The 17,046-nt window shown below is 48.6% G+C and overlaps 1 protein-coding gene across 1 annotated transcript in view; it reads right to left on the bottom strand.

Moving 5' to 3' along the window:
- LOC138258807 (zinc finger protein 567-like) overlaps window positions 1–17,046 on the bottom strand; it is a 106,667-nt gene that overhangs the window by 55,296 nt on the left and 34,325 nt on the right. Inside the window, exons 3-4 of the mRNA XM_069206044.1 lie at window positions 5,322–5,414; window positions 104–190 (exon numbers count right to left, since the gene is read on the bottom strand). Coding sequence (XP_069062145.1) covers window positions 104–190; window positions 5,322–5,414 — 180 coding nt within the window. The remainder of the gene's footprint in view (window positions 1–103; window positions 191–5,321; window positions 5,415–17,046) is intronic.

Raw genomic sequence — 17,046 nt, forward strand, 5'->3', positions numbered from 1 at the left:
ATTTAAAAGAAAGGGCATGGCACTTGTATTGCCCGAGTGTGGACGGAGGTCCTGCCACTATAAATATTTTCCAATTCCAAGCATGTACACCCTATTCACTCACCTGAAGGATTGCAGACACTTTTGCTGCTAATGTCACAGCAGTTCGTTTCTTCCTCATCTTTTATCCGAAATGACGTAATTTCATTCCCTGTCACACAAAAAAACGTAAGGATATTATTACAAAATTAGTGAATATGCGGTTGTTCAGCAGGGGACACACACTGCATATCCATTTGCCATTACCAACTTTTTAATATTAATTGATCAAAGTACAACATTGGCTTCAAGATGACATGTAAACACAAAATGCACAGGTCTGTCGGACTCCAAGGAACACATTAGTTTAAACTATGGCTTCAACTGTTTCATTTGTTTCTTTGTTGGCTAAAACAATTACTAATACTCAAGAAAGCCAGGGCCTAAAATAAATGTAATCTACATTTCAACTGTTGTCAGGTTTAACCACAGGAACGCACAAACCAGAATCTGCTGGAAGACATGTTGCCTTTCTAACTCCCTAAAGGTCGACAAGAAAGAATCTGGACAACAAGCAGAGTGAGTGAGTGTGCAAGAGACCCCTGGTGGAGAGTGAAGTGCAGGCTCAAAGGCACTAAGGGCACAAAGGGCAGCAATCAAGCCTTGTGTTTTAAAGAACATGTGGCAAAATCAATTTATCATGCATACATCCTGGAGAAAGAAGAAGTCACCCTTCTTGGGTCACAAGGAAGGCTTAGACTGGAAGAACTTCCAGCAGAAAGAGCCAGGCGCAAACATCACCACAAGGGACGGCAAAAAGGATGCATAAATAGTAGGAAGTGTTGGGAAAACCAAAGCAACAAAGGACACAACAAAAGTGCTCCACAAAGGAAGGCCGGATTTGAACCTGAACAACCAAGAGCGACCACTGGGGGAAACTCTCCAGCATGCAAGTTGCCAGCCAAGGAATCGAATTTAAAGTACTGCTCAAGTACTGATTCTGCCTTGAATGTCCTGGATGTGGAAAGGGATATCATTCCAGAACCTGGGCGATTACAGGGCCAAGTATTTTGCATTGTTTTTCCTTGTCTGCACTTCTTTGTCTGATGGTGTCAAGGCTGCAGGTGTGCAGAGAACCACTGACGGCGAGCTTTCCTTGCAAACAAGCAGTGGTGCTGTTTATAGTACCTCTTTGGATGATGCAGTTCTTTTTGAAGAAGATGTGGACTGGCAAGGGCAAGGGGAGCAAGTGGAGCACCATCAGTTATGGTGGTCGTATTTCTTCAGGCCGAGGATAAGACATGCAGCAGTGTGTAGCATCCCCTTAATGGGGAGAAGTGTGGAGACTGGGAGGCCATGACACTAGGCCTTTACCATCATCCCGAGGCACATGCACGAGGGCTTAAATGGCTGTTTGTAGAAAGGATTTATAAAACAAAAACTATCAATAATGATGTACTGAACTCAAAACAGTGGCAGTTCACTGCTCAAGCAAAACTGAATTATTAGTTTAATTTAACAAGGAGTCTCTCTCTGCATTCTGAAACACCAGTCAACCTAGTTAAGTACCAGCAGAGGAATGGCCATATGCAACGACGGTAATCCATACTAGCAGAGAAGAGATCTTTGCATGTAAAAACCTAACAAATGCTACAACTAGAGGGCCTCTGGAAATTAATGAGAAGAGAACACACTGTATCCCTTGTGTCCAATTGTGCTACAGACCTGTCTCTCTCAGAATACTGGTACAACGCATGATGTTTGAAAACTAAAAAGAGAAGCTATTAAGTGGGGAGTCCTCCGTTTCTGAATGCAAATGGATTATGATTGAGTCACGTTAGCCTCACAATATGTCAGACATAAATTCTGAAGATGATGTACCTAATCTCACTCATAGACCAAGTTACTAAATTAGAATCAGTACATCTATGTTGCCAGAAACCCTTTTTGATGAATTGAGTGATCCAAACGTGTCATATAAATTGATTGCTGAATATTAGGTAACCAACTTGACAGATTCTTGAAAATAAAAAGGCAAATCAACTGAAATGAGATTCTGATTGGCCATCTTATTTCCAAAGGTTTGGAAACGGTCATAAGAAATACAAAGATCGGAAATGGAAAGCATGCAAAAGTAAAATAACAGATCTCTTAACAAAAATATTGCAGTAGGTTGAGGGGGCATGTAGATCCCAGGTACCAGAAGACCTCAAATTTAGACAGGTAGAGAATGGCTGCTTGACGAATTCTACACAAGAGAAGAAAGGAAGCTCAGCTGATTTTAAGATCTCTGTCCCGACAATCACAGCCATGGGTTCCAGCTCTCCTGCAACTTTTGGTGGATTTCTAATTTACCACCATCATTTTTAGGATCTTCAGCATTGGGTGACTGTAGGAAGTTGGCTCTGTATATACTATTTGAAAGTAAGAAATAGTGTGCACAGGGTTCAAGGGTTCCCCTTAGAGGTAAGATAGTGTCAAAATTAGATAATTCTAATGCTCTATTTTGTGGTAGTGTGGTCGAGCAGTAGGCTTATCAGAGGGTAGTGTTAAGCATTTGTTGTACACACACAGGCAATAAATGAGGAACACACACTCAAAGACTTACTCCAGGCCAACAGGTTTTTATATTGAAAAATATTTTTTCTTAGTTCATTTTAAGAACCACAGGTTCAAGATTTACAGTTAACACTTTAAATGTAAGGTACCTCACTTAGATACTTTAGGAACTTTGAATAGAAGCAATATCATATACAGTCTTTGTAAAAATGACAATAAGCTATTTTCAAAGTGGATACAGTGCAAAAATCAACAGTTGCTGGGGGAGGTAAATAAAGGTTAGATTAGGAGGTAAGTAAAACACTTACAAGTCTCAGTCCTGGGGCATAGGCAGCCCACCGTTGGGGCTCAAGGCAACCCCAAAGTTACCACACCAGCAGCTCAGGGCCAGTCAGATGCAGAAGTCAAAGAAGTGCCCAAAACACATAGGCGCCTATGGAGAACAGGGGGTGCTCCGGTTTCAGTCTGCCAGCAGGTAAGTACCTGCGTCATTGGAGGGTATACCAGGGGGGTTTTGTAGAGCACTGGGGGGGACTCAAGTAGGCACACAAAACACACCCTCAGCGGCACAGGGGCGGCCGGGTGCAGTGTACTAAGCTGACGTCGGGTTTTAGGTGGGAAAAAATGGAGGGTCTCGGGGTCACTCTAGCGGTGCAGGCAGGCACAGGGGGGGGCTTCTCAGGACAGCCACCACCTGGGCTAGGCAGAGGGTCGCCTGGGGGTCACTCCTGCGCTGAGGTTCGGTTCCTTCAGGTCCTAGGGGCTGCAGGTACAGTGTTGGTTCCAGGCGTCGGGTCCCTTGTTACAGGCAGTCGCGGTCAGGGGGAGCCTCTGGATTCTCTCTGCAGGCCTCACTGTGGGGGCTCAGGGGGGTCATCTCTGGTTACTCCCAGGTTTCGCTGTCGCCGGGGAGTCCTCCCTGTGGTGTTTGTTCTCTGGATCTCGAGCCGGGGGCGTCGGGTGTAGAGTGGGAAGTCTCACGCTTCCAGCGGGAAACGTGCAGTCTTTGAAAGTTGCTTCTTTGTTGCAAAGAAATCGCTGTTTTTTTTTAACAGGGCCGCTGTTCACGGAGTTTCTTAGTCCTTTAGTCCAGGGCAGTTCTCTGAGGCTTCAGAGGTCGCTGGTCCCTGTCGGATGCGTCGCTGGTTGCAGGTTTTTGAAGTTGGAGACAGGTCGGTAGGGCTGGGGCCAAAGCAGTTGTCGTCTTCCCCCTCCTCTGCAGGCTTGTAGGTCAGCAGTCCTAGTTTCTTCAGGTTGCAGGAATCTGATTTCCTAGGTTCTGGGGTGCCCCTAAATACTAAATTTAGGGGTGTGTTTAGGTCTGGGAGGGCAGTAGCCAATGGCTACTGTCCTTGAGGGTGGCTACACCCTCTTTGTGCCTCCTCCCTGTGGGGAGGGGAGGCACATTCCTAATCCTATTGGGGGAATCCTCCAAACTCAAGATGGAGGATTTCTTAAGACAGGGGTCACCTCAGCTCAGGACACCTTAGCGGCTGTCCTGACTGGTGCGTGACTCCTCCTTGTTTTTCTCATTATCTCATCCAGCCTTGCCGCCAAAAGTGGGGGCAGTGGCCGGAGGGGCGGGCATCTCCACTAGCTGGGATGCCCTGGGGCGCTGTAACAAAAGGGGTGAGCCTTTGAGGCTCACCGTCAGGTGTTACAGTTCCTGCAGGGGGAGGTGGGAAGCACCTCCACCCAGTACAGGCTTTGTTCCTGGCCACAGAGTGACAAAGGCACTCTCCCCATGTGGCCAGCAACATGTCTGGTGTGTGGCAGGCTGGCAGAAACTGGTCAGCCTACACTAGAAGTCTGATTGGTATTCAGGGGGCATCTCTAAGATGCCCTCTGGGTGTATGTTACAATAAATTGCACACTGGCATCAGTGTGCATTTATTGTGCTGAGATGTTTGATACCAAACTTCCCAGTTTTCAGTGTAGCCATTATGGAACTGTGGAGTTCGTGTTTGACAAACTCCCAGACCATATACTCTTATGGCTACCCTGCACTTACAATGTCTAAGGTTTTGCTTAGACACTGTAGGGGCATAGTGCTCATACACATATGCCCTCAACTGTGGTATAGTGCACCCTGCCTTAGGGCTATAAGGCCTGCTAGAGGGGTGACTTACCGATGCCACAGGCAGTGTGAGGTTGGCATGGCACTCTGAGGGGAGTGCCATGTCGACTTAGTCTTTTTCTCTCCACCAGCACACACAAGCTGTGAGGCAGTGTGCATGTGCTGAGTGAGGGGTCCCCAGGTTGGCGTAAGACATGCTGCAGCCCTTAGGGACCTTCCCTGGCATCAGGGCCCTTGGTACGAGGGGTATCAGTTACAAGGGACTTGCCTGAGTGCCAGGGCTGTGCCAATTGTGGAGACAAAGGTACAGTTTAGGGAAAGAACACTGGTGCTGGGGCCTGGTTAGCAGGGTCCCAGCACACTTTCAATCAAAACTTAGCATCAGCAAAGGCAAAAAGTAAGGGGGTACCCATGCCAAGGAGGCATTTCCGTACAGTGACACAAAGACTGATACTAAAGAATTCTTTGACAGCGAGAACTATAACTAGTTGCAGAAAAGGGCAAACAATAGACACACCAATAGTATAAAGGCCCATCACCACAACCTCTTTCATGGTACTATAATCACTGTTGTGTTTGTGTAAGCATGAGTATTTGTTGTTCAACGATATGCCCATGTTTTAATGTCAGGCTACATCGAATACTTTTGGAACTTAAAAAAGCATACCATGACTTTTCTCAGATTCCTGGCTGCTCCGGGAACACTGATCTTGGTTTTCTTTCGCTCTTAAGGAAAAGACAGTGGTAGCAATAAGTGGACCTGAAAAGGAAAAACAAACATTTATAATTCTCCTAGTTGTTCTCTGTGATACCAATAAATGATTTTGTCTTTAACTATGTGGCACATGTTTGTTGACAGACTCATTTAGAGTTTGAAGGATGAAAAGCGCCGCTAGAAATCAGCGGCACTCTTGTCCCACAAAACTTGCAGATCATCCATACTATCTGGATACGGATGAAGGACTAGGATTACACCTTTAAGCCTCAATGCTTCTGCCAGCATAATCTCTGACTTGGCGGCCTGTTCAACAGGGCGTTGCCAGGTCACTGCGACGGTCTTCAAGCTCTGGTCAGAAGGACTTCCAAGTGCTGGGAGAAAACTTCCTGAATGTCAGGACTGAAAACTGAAAGCCCAGAGTCAGCTGGCTGACTTATTGTGCAGCTACACGGAGACAAGCTGCAGGAGGTCTTTCTTCGAAGTTAACAGTTACAAGTTGACCCTGAGAAGACCCAAAGGAAGCAGTATGAACAGAAGAACTGCACATTTTCTATTTCTCACCTTCAGCCTCTCTTTTGAGCTTGGTGGCAAGCACCACATAGTCACGGAGTTTGAGCGAACTGCTGATCTGTTGGGCATTACCACTGGTGCACCGCCATGCAGCCTTGGCCTCTCCGGCAGTGGCAATGGACAACTTTGGAGAGGCAGCAGAACTAGGTGAATGCTATAAGGTTTCTGACTTGGGTGTCGCTTATTGCCTGGGCATGCCCTTCGATACATGCCTCCGCTCCATTTTTTCAGACATCACTTGATAACCCGTGCTCGGAGCCTCTCAAGGGGGTCAATGCACCAGACATGTGGCGAGACACTCCAGGAGATCAAGACTTGGTCTGGTCCCATCAGCCACTGACAGGAGGGAAGCAGCTGAAGTGAACTTCTTATGCTTAGACCTGAACAGCGACAGCCTCATCTGCCCATGGGATGGGTATGCACAGATCCGGAGACCCAGTCATTAAAACTGAAATTGGAGAACACATTGATGCAGACTGCTGTGGGATTTAGTGTGGCTGGACCGGCGACACAGAACTCCCAACGCCTACCTTAGCACCCCAGTAGCACCCCAAGGACGTGGGATAGGAATGTGGCCACACAGGGGCTAGCTTCCTACCACTCTCCATATACATTGATTCACTTTAGCCCGGCGTTTCTTCCAGCACTAGAGAAGCGGTCCCACCTACACTGGAGGTAGGGAGTAAGATGATAGCAGACTTTTACTAGACAACTGTACCCAAAACCTTCCCCCCAATGATAGAACACTAACGACCTCCCGGGCACGGATCGGCTTCACTATATGCAACTTCATCATTGGATTGCTCAACCCCAGCTATGTGCCGGAGCAAGGAGATCCAAAACTACCTTTGAGCTACAATTCCCCAAAATAATTGGCATAGAAGGAACAATATTGTCACTATACAAGTTCCTACGGGCACATGAGGCTCCACAGACATGACAACACAACGCTAAGTGGGAAAGGGCGCTCGGTGCTCCTCTGAGCTCTAAGAGGGAGCTGCTCTGCCACTGCGTAGCTCCACCAGTAAGGGAAGCTCGTCAGTCTCTGAACTCTGACCCCGGTCAGTAGTTCGAGGCCCTCCTCCGCCTGCAGGCTTTCCCTGGTGTCTAGTGGGAGAGCTCTGCTCTTCTGCTGGGCTGTCCTCTGCCCCTTTTCTCTTTTTTCTGTCCTTTCTCCTCGTTTTTCTCTGAGTGTGCTGTTTTTATTGTGCCTTTCGCTTTCTGCGCTTTCCTTTATCTTTTCCCTCGTTTTTCTCGTGTTTACTATCACTCCTCTAATTCTCACCTCTCTCTCTCTCCCGGGCACTCCTGCCCCCACGGCCCCGCCCGCTCCTCTCTCTCTCTCATTCTCCCAGCCAATGTTGCCCCCGCGGCCCTGCACCCCTTCTTTCGTGCCGTTTCCCATTGCCACCTGTCCTCTCCTCCCCCCCCCCACTTAATGGCACCCGCTGCGCTGTAGGAAGAGCAACCTCACTGACCTGGTCGGTGAACTGCTCTGCCACTGAGTAGCTCCACCAGTAAGTAAAGCTCGTCAGTCTCTGAACTCTGACACAGGTCAGTAGTTCGCTTTCCTCGATCTTTTCCCTTACTGTTTCTTGTTTTTACTAGCACTCCTCTCATTCTCGCTTCTCTCTCTCTTTCTCCCCGCCGCTGCTGCCCCAGCAACACCGCCCTCCTTTTTTCATGCTGTTTCCTGCTCCCGCCTCCAGATGTCCTCTCCTCCCCCCTCTACCTAATGACGGCTGCTGGCACGCCTAAGGCAAACCCGTCAGCGCCCATCCACGACCCGACCAGCGCCACGACTTCTCGCCCACCACCGCTACTCGTCAGCAGCACTTATCGCACTCAACCCAGGACACGACAACAACTGTAAGCAGGCATCACCAAGTATCACCAAGGGACCCTTCACATGTCGCCACTGAAAATTCGCCAGCCTCTGTCACTCAAGGCCACCCTGAGAAACCACAAAGCAGAACACAACCTATAGATGTATCCTGATCAACACTCACTCCATCCATCGGCATGCCTTCGAACTCTGCAACCTCATCTGCACCACATCCCCAGATGTCGCCTTCCTCACAGAAACCTGGCTTAACCCCTGTTTGGCTCCAGACTTCGCCCTCCCAGATGGCAAACGAGATCATCCGCAAAGACCGCACGAGCCGCCCTGGGGGAGGCATCGCCATCGTCCACAAAGAGTCCCTGCGCCTCTCCACCAGCACCGAAGACTCCACAACCAACATGAAACTCCTCCACTTCCAAATTGGAACTAACCCTAACAGCACTCTGCGTGGCACCTTCATCTACAGGCCGCCAGAACCCCGCCCTCCATTCTGCGACACCATCGCTGACCTCGCCACCAACCACGTGCTTGCTTCTAAGGACTACATACTACTCAGGGACCTAAACCTCCACCTGTAGAACCCCAATGACAACAACTCCCCGACGCTACTCGAAAACCTCATCAACCTTGGACTCAAACAACTCATCACCTCGCCAACCCACTCCGCCGGACACACACTCAACCCCATCTTCACCGCCAGCAACCACATCTCCATTAGCCACATCACCAAACTCAAATGGACTGACCACCATTGTATCCACTTTACCTTCAGCAAATCCCCCGACCAACACCTCGCTCACCTACTGTACAAGGCTGGCCTGGTTTATAGTGGGTACCTTGTGGTACTTACACCTTGTGCCAAGTCCAGTGATCCCTTATTAGTAGATTAGAGGTGTTCTAGCAGCTTAGGCCGATAGAGGTAGCTATAGCAGAGCAGCTTAGGCTGAACTAGGAGACATGTAAAGCTCCTACTATACCACTTATATCACTTAGCACTATATCATAAGAAAACACAATACTCAGAGTTACTAAAAATAAAAGGTACTTTATTTGATTGACAATATGCCAAAAGTATCTAAGAGGATATACTCCCTTAGAAGGTAAGTAAAATACACAAAAATATACACACACAAACCAAATCAGGTAAATAAACAGTTAGAAAATTAGAGTAAACACTGTAGAACACAATGGAATGCAATAGGGAAAAATAGGCCTAGGGGCAACACAAACCATATACTCCAAAAGCAGAATGTGAACCACAAATGGACCCCAGGCTTAGTGCAGTGTGTAGAGGGTCGCTGGGAGTGTAAGAAAACACTAAGGGTGTCCAAGATACCCCACCCCAAGACCCTGAAAAGTAGGAGTAAAGTTACCCTACTACCCCAGAAAGACAGAAAGTCGAGATAGGGGGTTGTGCAAGGACAACAACTAATTGCAAAGCACTGAAGAAGGATTCCTGGACCTGAGGACCTGTAAAGGAAGTCTATTTAGAAGAAAAATTATTCTCTCTCAGATTCTTATACAGTAGATCTAAACATTCAACAATGCAAAAACAAAAACTCACATCTCAATTGCCAACTAAAATAATCACAAATATTTATTCATAATAGTATAGAAAAATTCTAAATCCACTTCACGTTGGACACGGACACACATACAAACTCACAACACAGACAAGGCTCAAGACAAATCACTTTTATAAAATGAACAAGGCGAATCAAATCAAAACAATCGACTGGTGTTTCTTACTTAATATTTTACAAATAAATCACATTTATCAACAAACACTCAATATATCAATAGCAAAATATATATTTTCTAATTATCCAACGAATTTGAAGAATTCCACATCTTGCTTCTTGTCCATAAATTCTGTTTTCCACGATGTTTAAACGGTCTTATGCTCTATTAGAGACTTTGGTTCCAGTGGTTTTCTTTAAATTCCAATCAAAACTGTACCAACAAGTTGTAATGATATTCAAAAGTCTTCAGACTTGTTGCACACTATACATAGATAACAGTTCTTTGCCAGTCAACAAATTCCTAGCCGACGCGCGTTTCGGTGGACCACAACCAATGCTGATACTTTAAGCCACCTTCCTCAGGGCTGTGCACACAGGTGCACATGTGGGCTGGAAAATTCTCTCTTCTAAAACAACCTTGGCTTTTCCTGCGGCTCACTCTGTTCTCGTTGTCACAATTTAGTAGGAACTTTTAGAATGTAAGTGCTCAAAACTAGCCATCTAGATTGAAAATTTGTTCCCGGCAGTCCTAGATAGATAGATGTCACCCGTCTCGTATGGACTTTAAAAGTGCCAGTACTTTTAAAATCCATACGAGACTCATTTTGAGCACTTACATTCTAAAAGTCCAAGAGTCACGCAAGTGTCCAGGGGGGGCAGGAGCCCACTAAACCCTGTATGAAGGTGCAAAAGGGCTGCCTCCGGGTGGAAGAAACCGAAGATTCTGCAACAACGGAGTGCCAGGAACTTCTCCTTTGGTCAGAAGATGGAGGATGCAGAGTTGTTTCCATGCGGAAAGACCGCAAATAAGCCTTGCTAGCTGCAAGAGTCACGGTTGAAGGTTTTGGGTGCTGCCAGGGCCCAGGAAGGACCAGGAGGTCGCCCCTTGGAGGAGGAGACAGGGGGGCGCTCAGCAACACGGATAGCTCACGCAGAAGCAGGCAGCACCCGCAGAAGCACCTGAACAGGCGTTCAGAAGATCTGAGCACGACGGTCGACAGCACAACAAAAGAGGGTCCCACGAAGTCGGAGTCCAACTCAGCGAGTTGGGCAAAAAAGGACAGAGTGCTGAGGACCTGGGCTAGGCTGTGCACGAAGGAAGTCTTGCAAAAGTTCACAGAAGCCCGAGCAGCTGCAGTTCACGCAGTACACAGGATTACTGTCTGGCGTGGGGAGGCAAGGACTTACCTCCACCAAATTTGGACAGAAGGGCCACTGGACTGTCGGGGACACTTGGACCCAGCTCCTGGATGAAAGGGGACCCAGAGGACCGGTGATGCAGAAGTTTGGTGCCTGCATTGGCATGGGAAAGATTCCGGCGACCCACGGGAGATTTCTTCTTAGCTTCCAGTGTAGGGTGAAGGCAGACAGCCCTCAGAGCATGCACCACCAAGAAACAGTCGAGAAAGCCGGCAGGATGAGGCGCTACAATGTTGCTGGTAGTCTTCTTGCTACTTTGTTGCAGTTTTGCAGGCGTCCTGGAGCAGTCAGCAGTCGATCCTTGGCAGAAGTCGAAGAGGGAAGTGCAGAGGAACTCTGGTGAGCTCCTGCATTCGTTATCTGGTGAGATACCCACAGGAGAGACCCTAAATAGCCCTCAGAGGAGGATTGGCTTCAGAGAAAGGTAAGCACCTATCAGGAGGGGTCTCTGACGTCACCTGCTGGCACTGGCCACTCCGAGCTGTCCATTGTGCCCTCAGACCTCTGCATCCAAGATGGCAGAGGTCTGGGACACACTGGAGGAGCTCTGGGCACCTCCCATGGGAGGTGCTGGTCAGGAGAGTGGTCACTCCCCTTTCCTTTGTCCAGTTTCGCACCAGAGCAGGGCTGAGGAGATCCCTGACCCGGTGTAGACTGGCTTATGCAAGGAGGGCACCATCTGTGCCCTTCAAAGCATTTCCAGAGGCCAGGAGAGGCTACTCCTCCCAGGCCCTTCACACCTATTTCCGAAGAGAGAGGGTTAAGCACCCTCTCTCTGAGGAAATCCTTTCTTCTGCCTTCCTGGGACTGGGCTGCCCAGGCCCCAGGGGGGCACAAACCTGTCTGAGGGTTGGCAGCAGCGGTAGCTGCAGAGAAAACCCCAGAAAGTTAGTTTAGCAGTACCCAGGCTCTATGCTGGAGACCCGGGGATGTATGGAATTGTCCCCCCAATACCAGAATGGTATTGGGGATGACAATTCCATGATCCTAGACATGTTACATGGCCATGTTCGGAGTTACCATTGCGACGCTACAAATAGGTATTGACCGATGTGTAGTGCATGTGTGTAATGGTGTCCCCGCACTCACAAAGTCCAGGGAATTTGCCCTGAACAATGTGGGGGCACCTTGGCTAGCGCCAGGGTGCCCACACACTAAGTAACTTTGCACCTAACCTTCACTAAGTGAGGGTTAGACATATAGGTGACTTATAGGTTACTTAAGTGCAGTGTAAAATGGCTGTGAAATAACATGGACGTTATTTCACTCAGGCTGCAGTGGCAGTCCTGTTTAAGAATTGTCTGAGCTCCCTATGGGTGGCAAAAGAAATGCTGCAGCCCATAGGGATCTCCTGGAACCCCAATACCCTGGGTACCTAGGTACCATATACTAGGGAATTATAAGGGTGTTCCAGTGTGCCAATCAGACTTGGTAAAATTAGTCACTAGCCTGCAGTGACAATTTTAAAAGCAGACAGAGCATAAACACTGAGGTTCTGGTTAGCAGAGCCTCAGTGATACAGTTGGGTACCACACAGGGAACACATACAGGGCACACTTTATGAGCACTGGGGTCCTGGCTAGCAGGATCCCAGTGACACAGGCAAAAACAAACATATATACAGTAAAAATGGGGATAACATGCCAGGCAAGATGGTACTTTCTACACCTACCACCCCGCAGGAGCTGGAACAAGATTAGCAAGGACCAGCTACACACCAGCCTCAAAAACTCTCCCCATTCCCCCCCCACAACCTTGATACTAACACAGCTGCCCAGGACTCATCAACTGAATCTTAGACTGTGCCAAAATCTTAGCCCCCATCAACAAACCCTCCAACAGACGCACTCAACCCAGGCCACGACAACAACTAAGCAGGCATCACCAAGTAACACCAAGCGACCCTTCACCTGTCGCCACTGCAAATTCACCAGCCTACGTCACTCAAGGCCACCCTGAGGAACCACAAAGCAGAACACAACCTTCAGATGTATCCTGATCAACAATCGCTCCATCCATAGGCATGCCTTCGAACTCTGGAACGTCATCTGCACCACATCCCCAGACAACGCCTTCCTCACAGAAACCTGGCTTAACCCCTGTTCGGCTCCAGACATTGCCCTCCCAGACGGCAAACGAGATCATCCGCAAAGACCGCACGAGCTGCCCTGGGGGAGGCATCACCATCATCCACAAAGAGTCCCTGCGCCTCTCCACCAGCACCAAAGACTCCACAACCAACATGGAACTCCTCCACTTCCAGATTGGAACCAACCCTAACACCACTCTGCGGGCACCTTCATCTACAGGCTGCCGGAACCCCGCCCTCCATTCTGCAACATCATCGCTGACCTTGCCACCACCCATGTGCTTGCTTCTAAGGACTACATACTCCTCAGGAACCTAAACTACCACCTGGAGAACCCCAATGACAACAACTCCACAATGCTACTTGAAAACCTTGTCAACCTTGGACTCAAGGAACTCATCACCTCGCCCACCCACTCTGCCGGACACACACTCAACCCCATCTTCACTGCCAGCAACCACATCTCCATTAGCCACATCACCAACTCAAATGGACCGACCACCACTGTGTATCCACTTTACCTTCAGCAAATCCACGACCAACACCTCGCTCACCTACCACCCCACAGGAGCTGGAACAAGATCACCAAGGACCAGCTACACACCAGCCTGAAAAACTCACCCCCTCGCCCCAGACAACCTCGACACTAACACAGCTGACCAGGACTCATCAACTGAATCTTAGACTGTACGAAAACCTTAGCCCCCATCAACAAACCCTCCAACAGACGCACATCAATGAAAGCCAATTGGTTCACCCCCACCCTCAAGGAGTCCAAACAAAACTGCAGACGCCTCAAAAGAAAATGGCGCACCAAGACCCCCACCAACAATGAAGCCTTCAAAAAAGCAATAAACATACAGCACCAACTAATCAGGACCACCAAGAGAAACGCCTTTCAGGAACGCATAAACAACAACGCACACCACAGCAAAGAACTCTTTGCGATCATCAGCGACTGACCAACCCCAAAGCGAACTCCAAGGACATCGTCCCCTTACAAGAACTCTGCAACAACCTCTCCACCTACTTCCACGCAAGATAGCAGACATCTACAACAGCTTCCCGACTCTGGACCATCCCACGCCCACCACTGTCATATCTACCACCAAAGCTCCTCCAAACCCCAGTCACCTACTCTGCTGGGCCAACATCTCCGACAAAGAAACCCTTAAAATCATGAACTCCATCCACTCCAGCTCTTCCTTCAATCCTTGCCCCCACCACATCTTCAACAAAGCAAGCAGCATCATCGCACCCAAACTCCGGTACATCATCAACCGCTCCTTCGAAACCGCCACCTTCCCAGTAATCTGGAAACATAACAAAATCAAGCCCTTACTGAAGAAACCCACCACAGACCCAGAGGACCTGAAGAACTTCCAGCCCATCTCTCTACTCCCCTTCCCAGCTAAAGTCATTGAAAAGGCTGTCAACAGATAACTCACCAAACACATCGAACTCAACAACATCTTGGACCCCTCACAGTCAGGCTTCTGGAGCAACCACAGCACTAAGACCGCCCTCCTCGCCGCCACAGATGATATTAGCATCCTTCCAGACAGGGGTGAGACCGCGGCTCTCATCCTCCTCGACCTGTCCGCTGCCTTAGACGCCACTGCACTCTATGGACTTCTCTCCACGACGCCGGCATCCGAGACAAGGCACTAGAATGGATCACCTCCTTCCTCTCCTACAGGACCCAAAAAGTCTGATCCCCCTTCTACTCAGAGGTCACCAAGATCATCTGTGGCGTCCCACAAGGCCCCACTCTCTTAAACCTCTACATGGATCCCCTAGCCACTATTGCCAGACACCACACACTCACATTGTCTCATAAGCCGATGACACTCAGCTAATCATCTCCCTCACCAATGACCCGCACACAGCCAACTTCCACAATGGAACGAGGGCAGTCGCCGCCTCGATGAAGGAGAGCTGCCTCAAGCTAAATACCGAAAAAACAGATGTCCTCTTCATCGGCAACAACCCCTCAGCCTGGGACATCTGCTGGTGGATCACTGTCCTCGGAAATGCTCGGGCCCCCACCGACCACGCCCGCAACCTTGGATTCATCCTGGACTCAGAACTCTCGATGAACCGTCAAGTCAGGGCAGTCTGCTCTGCCTCTTTCAACACCATGTGCATGCTCCGGAAGATCTTCAAATGGATCCCAACCAAGTCCAAAAGAACAGTCACCCATGCCCTCGTCAGCAGCGGCCTGGACTACAGTGACGCACTCTAGGTACGGAAAAGACTGCAATGCATCCAGAGCGCCTCTGCCCGTCTCATCAAGAACGCCCCCAAACACAGCCACACCTCCGCCCTACTGAGAGACCTGTACTGGCTCCCAATAGACAAGAGAAGTACATTCTAACTTCTCACGCACGCATACAAAGCCCTCCAAAACGCTGGACCAGAATACCTCAACCAGAGACTCCACTTCTACACGCCCAACAGGCAGCTCCGCTCCGCCGACCTCGCCATCGTCCCACACATCCAGAAGGTCACAGTCGGAGGAAGGTCCTTCTCCCACCATGCTGCCAAGACCTAGAACTCCCTTCCCATCCACCTCAGAAGATTTCCCACTCTATCGCAATTCAAAAAGACCTCAAAACTTGGCTCTTCACCTGATCCCCTCTGTTCTTCGACGACCACTCACTCACTTACTGCCCCCCCTTCCCCCAGGGCCTTGAGACCCTAGCGGGTGACTAGCGGCGCTTTACAAGTATACTTATTGATTGAAGAGGTGGGACAGTCTGTGTCCGGACATACAATCCTAGTCTACTAATATCAGGGGGATTCATTATAAGGTATGGCTCAGCTGGCATTAAACCCCCTAGGCGTTTACATTGCATATATCTTAACACATCCCCTAGATGCAGGAAGGGATCTGGTGGGACTGTCCAAAGATACGGCCCTTCTGGCAGGAAGTGGTCTTGCCACTCCAGTGGGTTCTGACTTACCCTGTCCCTACAAAACGGGAAACAATGCTCCTAGGGTTGAAGCAACCCCCACCCATAATGATGGCAGAGTGGAATATGTGTTTAAGGTGTTTAGCGACAGCAAAACTCACAATTGCACATAACTGGAAAAAAAACTTACACCTCCCACTTAATCAGTGGCACCGACCACTATGGATGATGCTAGCCATGGAGTGCTTAATGATCAACGAAGAAGGACACACATGGCATTTGAGCATCAATAGAAACCCCATGTCCCGTGTTTGAGTTGGGGGAATTCAGTCTGACACTACTACCATTATGGAGGGCCTGTAACTCTTCCACTTGACAGATAGGGGATCGGGGATAGGTGGTTGGGGGTGGGGGATAGTGGCACCTGGCCTGGTACTTTGGGATCCCAAAGCCTTGAGGGACAAGACTAGCGGACTGGATACCCTTCTCTAGCTGAGGTGGGAAGAAGGGTTGGGTGATGGAAGCGTATTGAGGGGTCTTAACCATGTGGCCTTTGTCTTATGGCACTTGCTGGATTCACCTTACACCCTGACTTCTTGAGCCTGCTGGAACTCTTTCTAGCTAATGGCGCTATCACGTCAACTGCACTGTACTGGCTGGAATATGGCCATGGTGTTGTACTGGTTATATTTGAAAAATGGCAATAAAAATGTTTTACTTAGAAAACCTTCTGGAGGCCTTCTCCATATATGGCAAGCTGGGGAGTTACCCACAACCTTATCTAGAATAACATAATGAGATCTCAAATCGCATCACTGAGAACATCACTCATGACAACATTCAAGCTACTGCCCCTCAAATTACTCTATAAAGCCTTAGATCATTTTAGCAAACAAAGTAGGTAGCAAAGGGCTCACAAGGACATACAGCATTGACTGAATTTGTATACTTGTGCAAGTCTGAAACAGAAGTATGCACAGACCTCTCCTAGTCAATGGGCAATTACTGGGATTTATATAGGGTATTGCCAACTGAGTTTATCCTGTTTTCAGAATAAAATTGTGTTTTTTTAGATACTACACCTAATGACTAAACTAGTGGGATGCAAAATACGTCAACTCCGCTCACATTATCTCAAACAAGTCATTACTAAAATCTTGAGACGTAAATAGTAACGGATTGTATTAGACTTGTGAGTCACGAACAAATCAGGCTAAAGCATGTGAAACCATAGACGTGACCTTCACAAGTTCTGCAAAAGATAGCAAAGTGCTGACTGTAGACAAGAGTGAAAACAAGGTAATTTAGCACTCAA

This window comes from Pleurodeles waltl, chromosome 9 (genome assembly GCF_031143425.1).
Source record: "Pleurodeles waltl isolate 20211129_DDA chromosome 9, aPleWal1.hap1.20221129, whole genome shotgun sequence".
Classification (NCBI taxonomy): Eukaryota; Metazoa; Chordata; class Amphibia; order Caudata; family Salamandridae; genus Pleurodeles; species Pleurodeles waltl.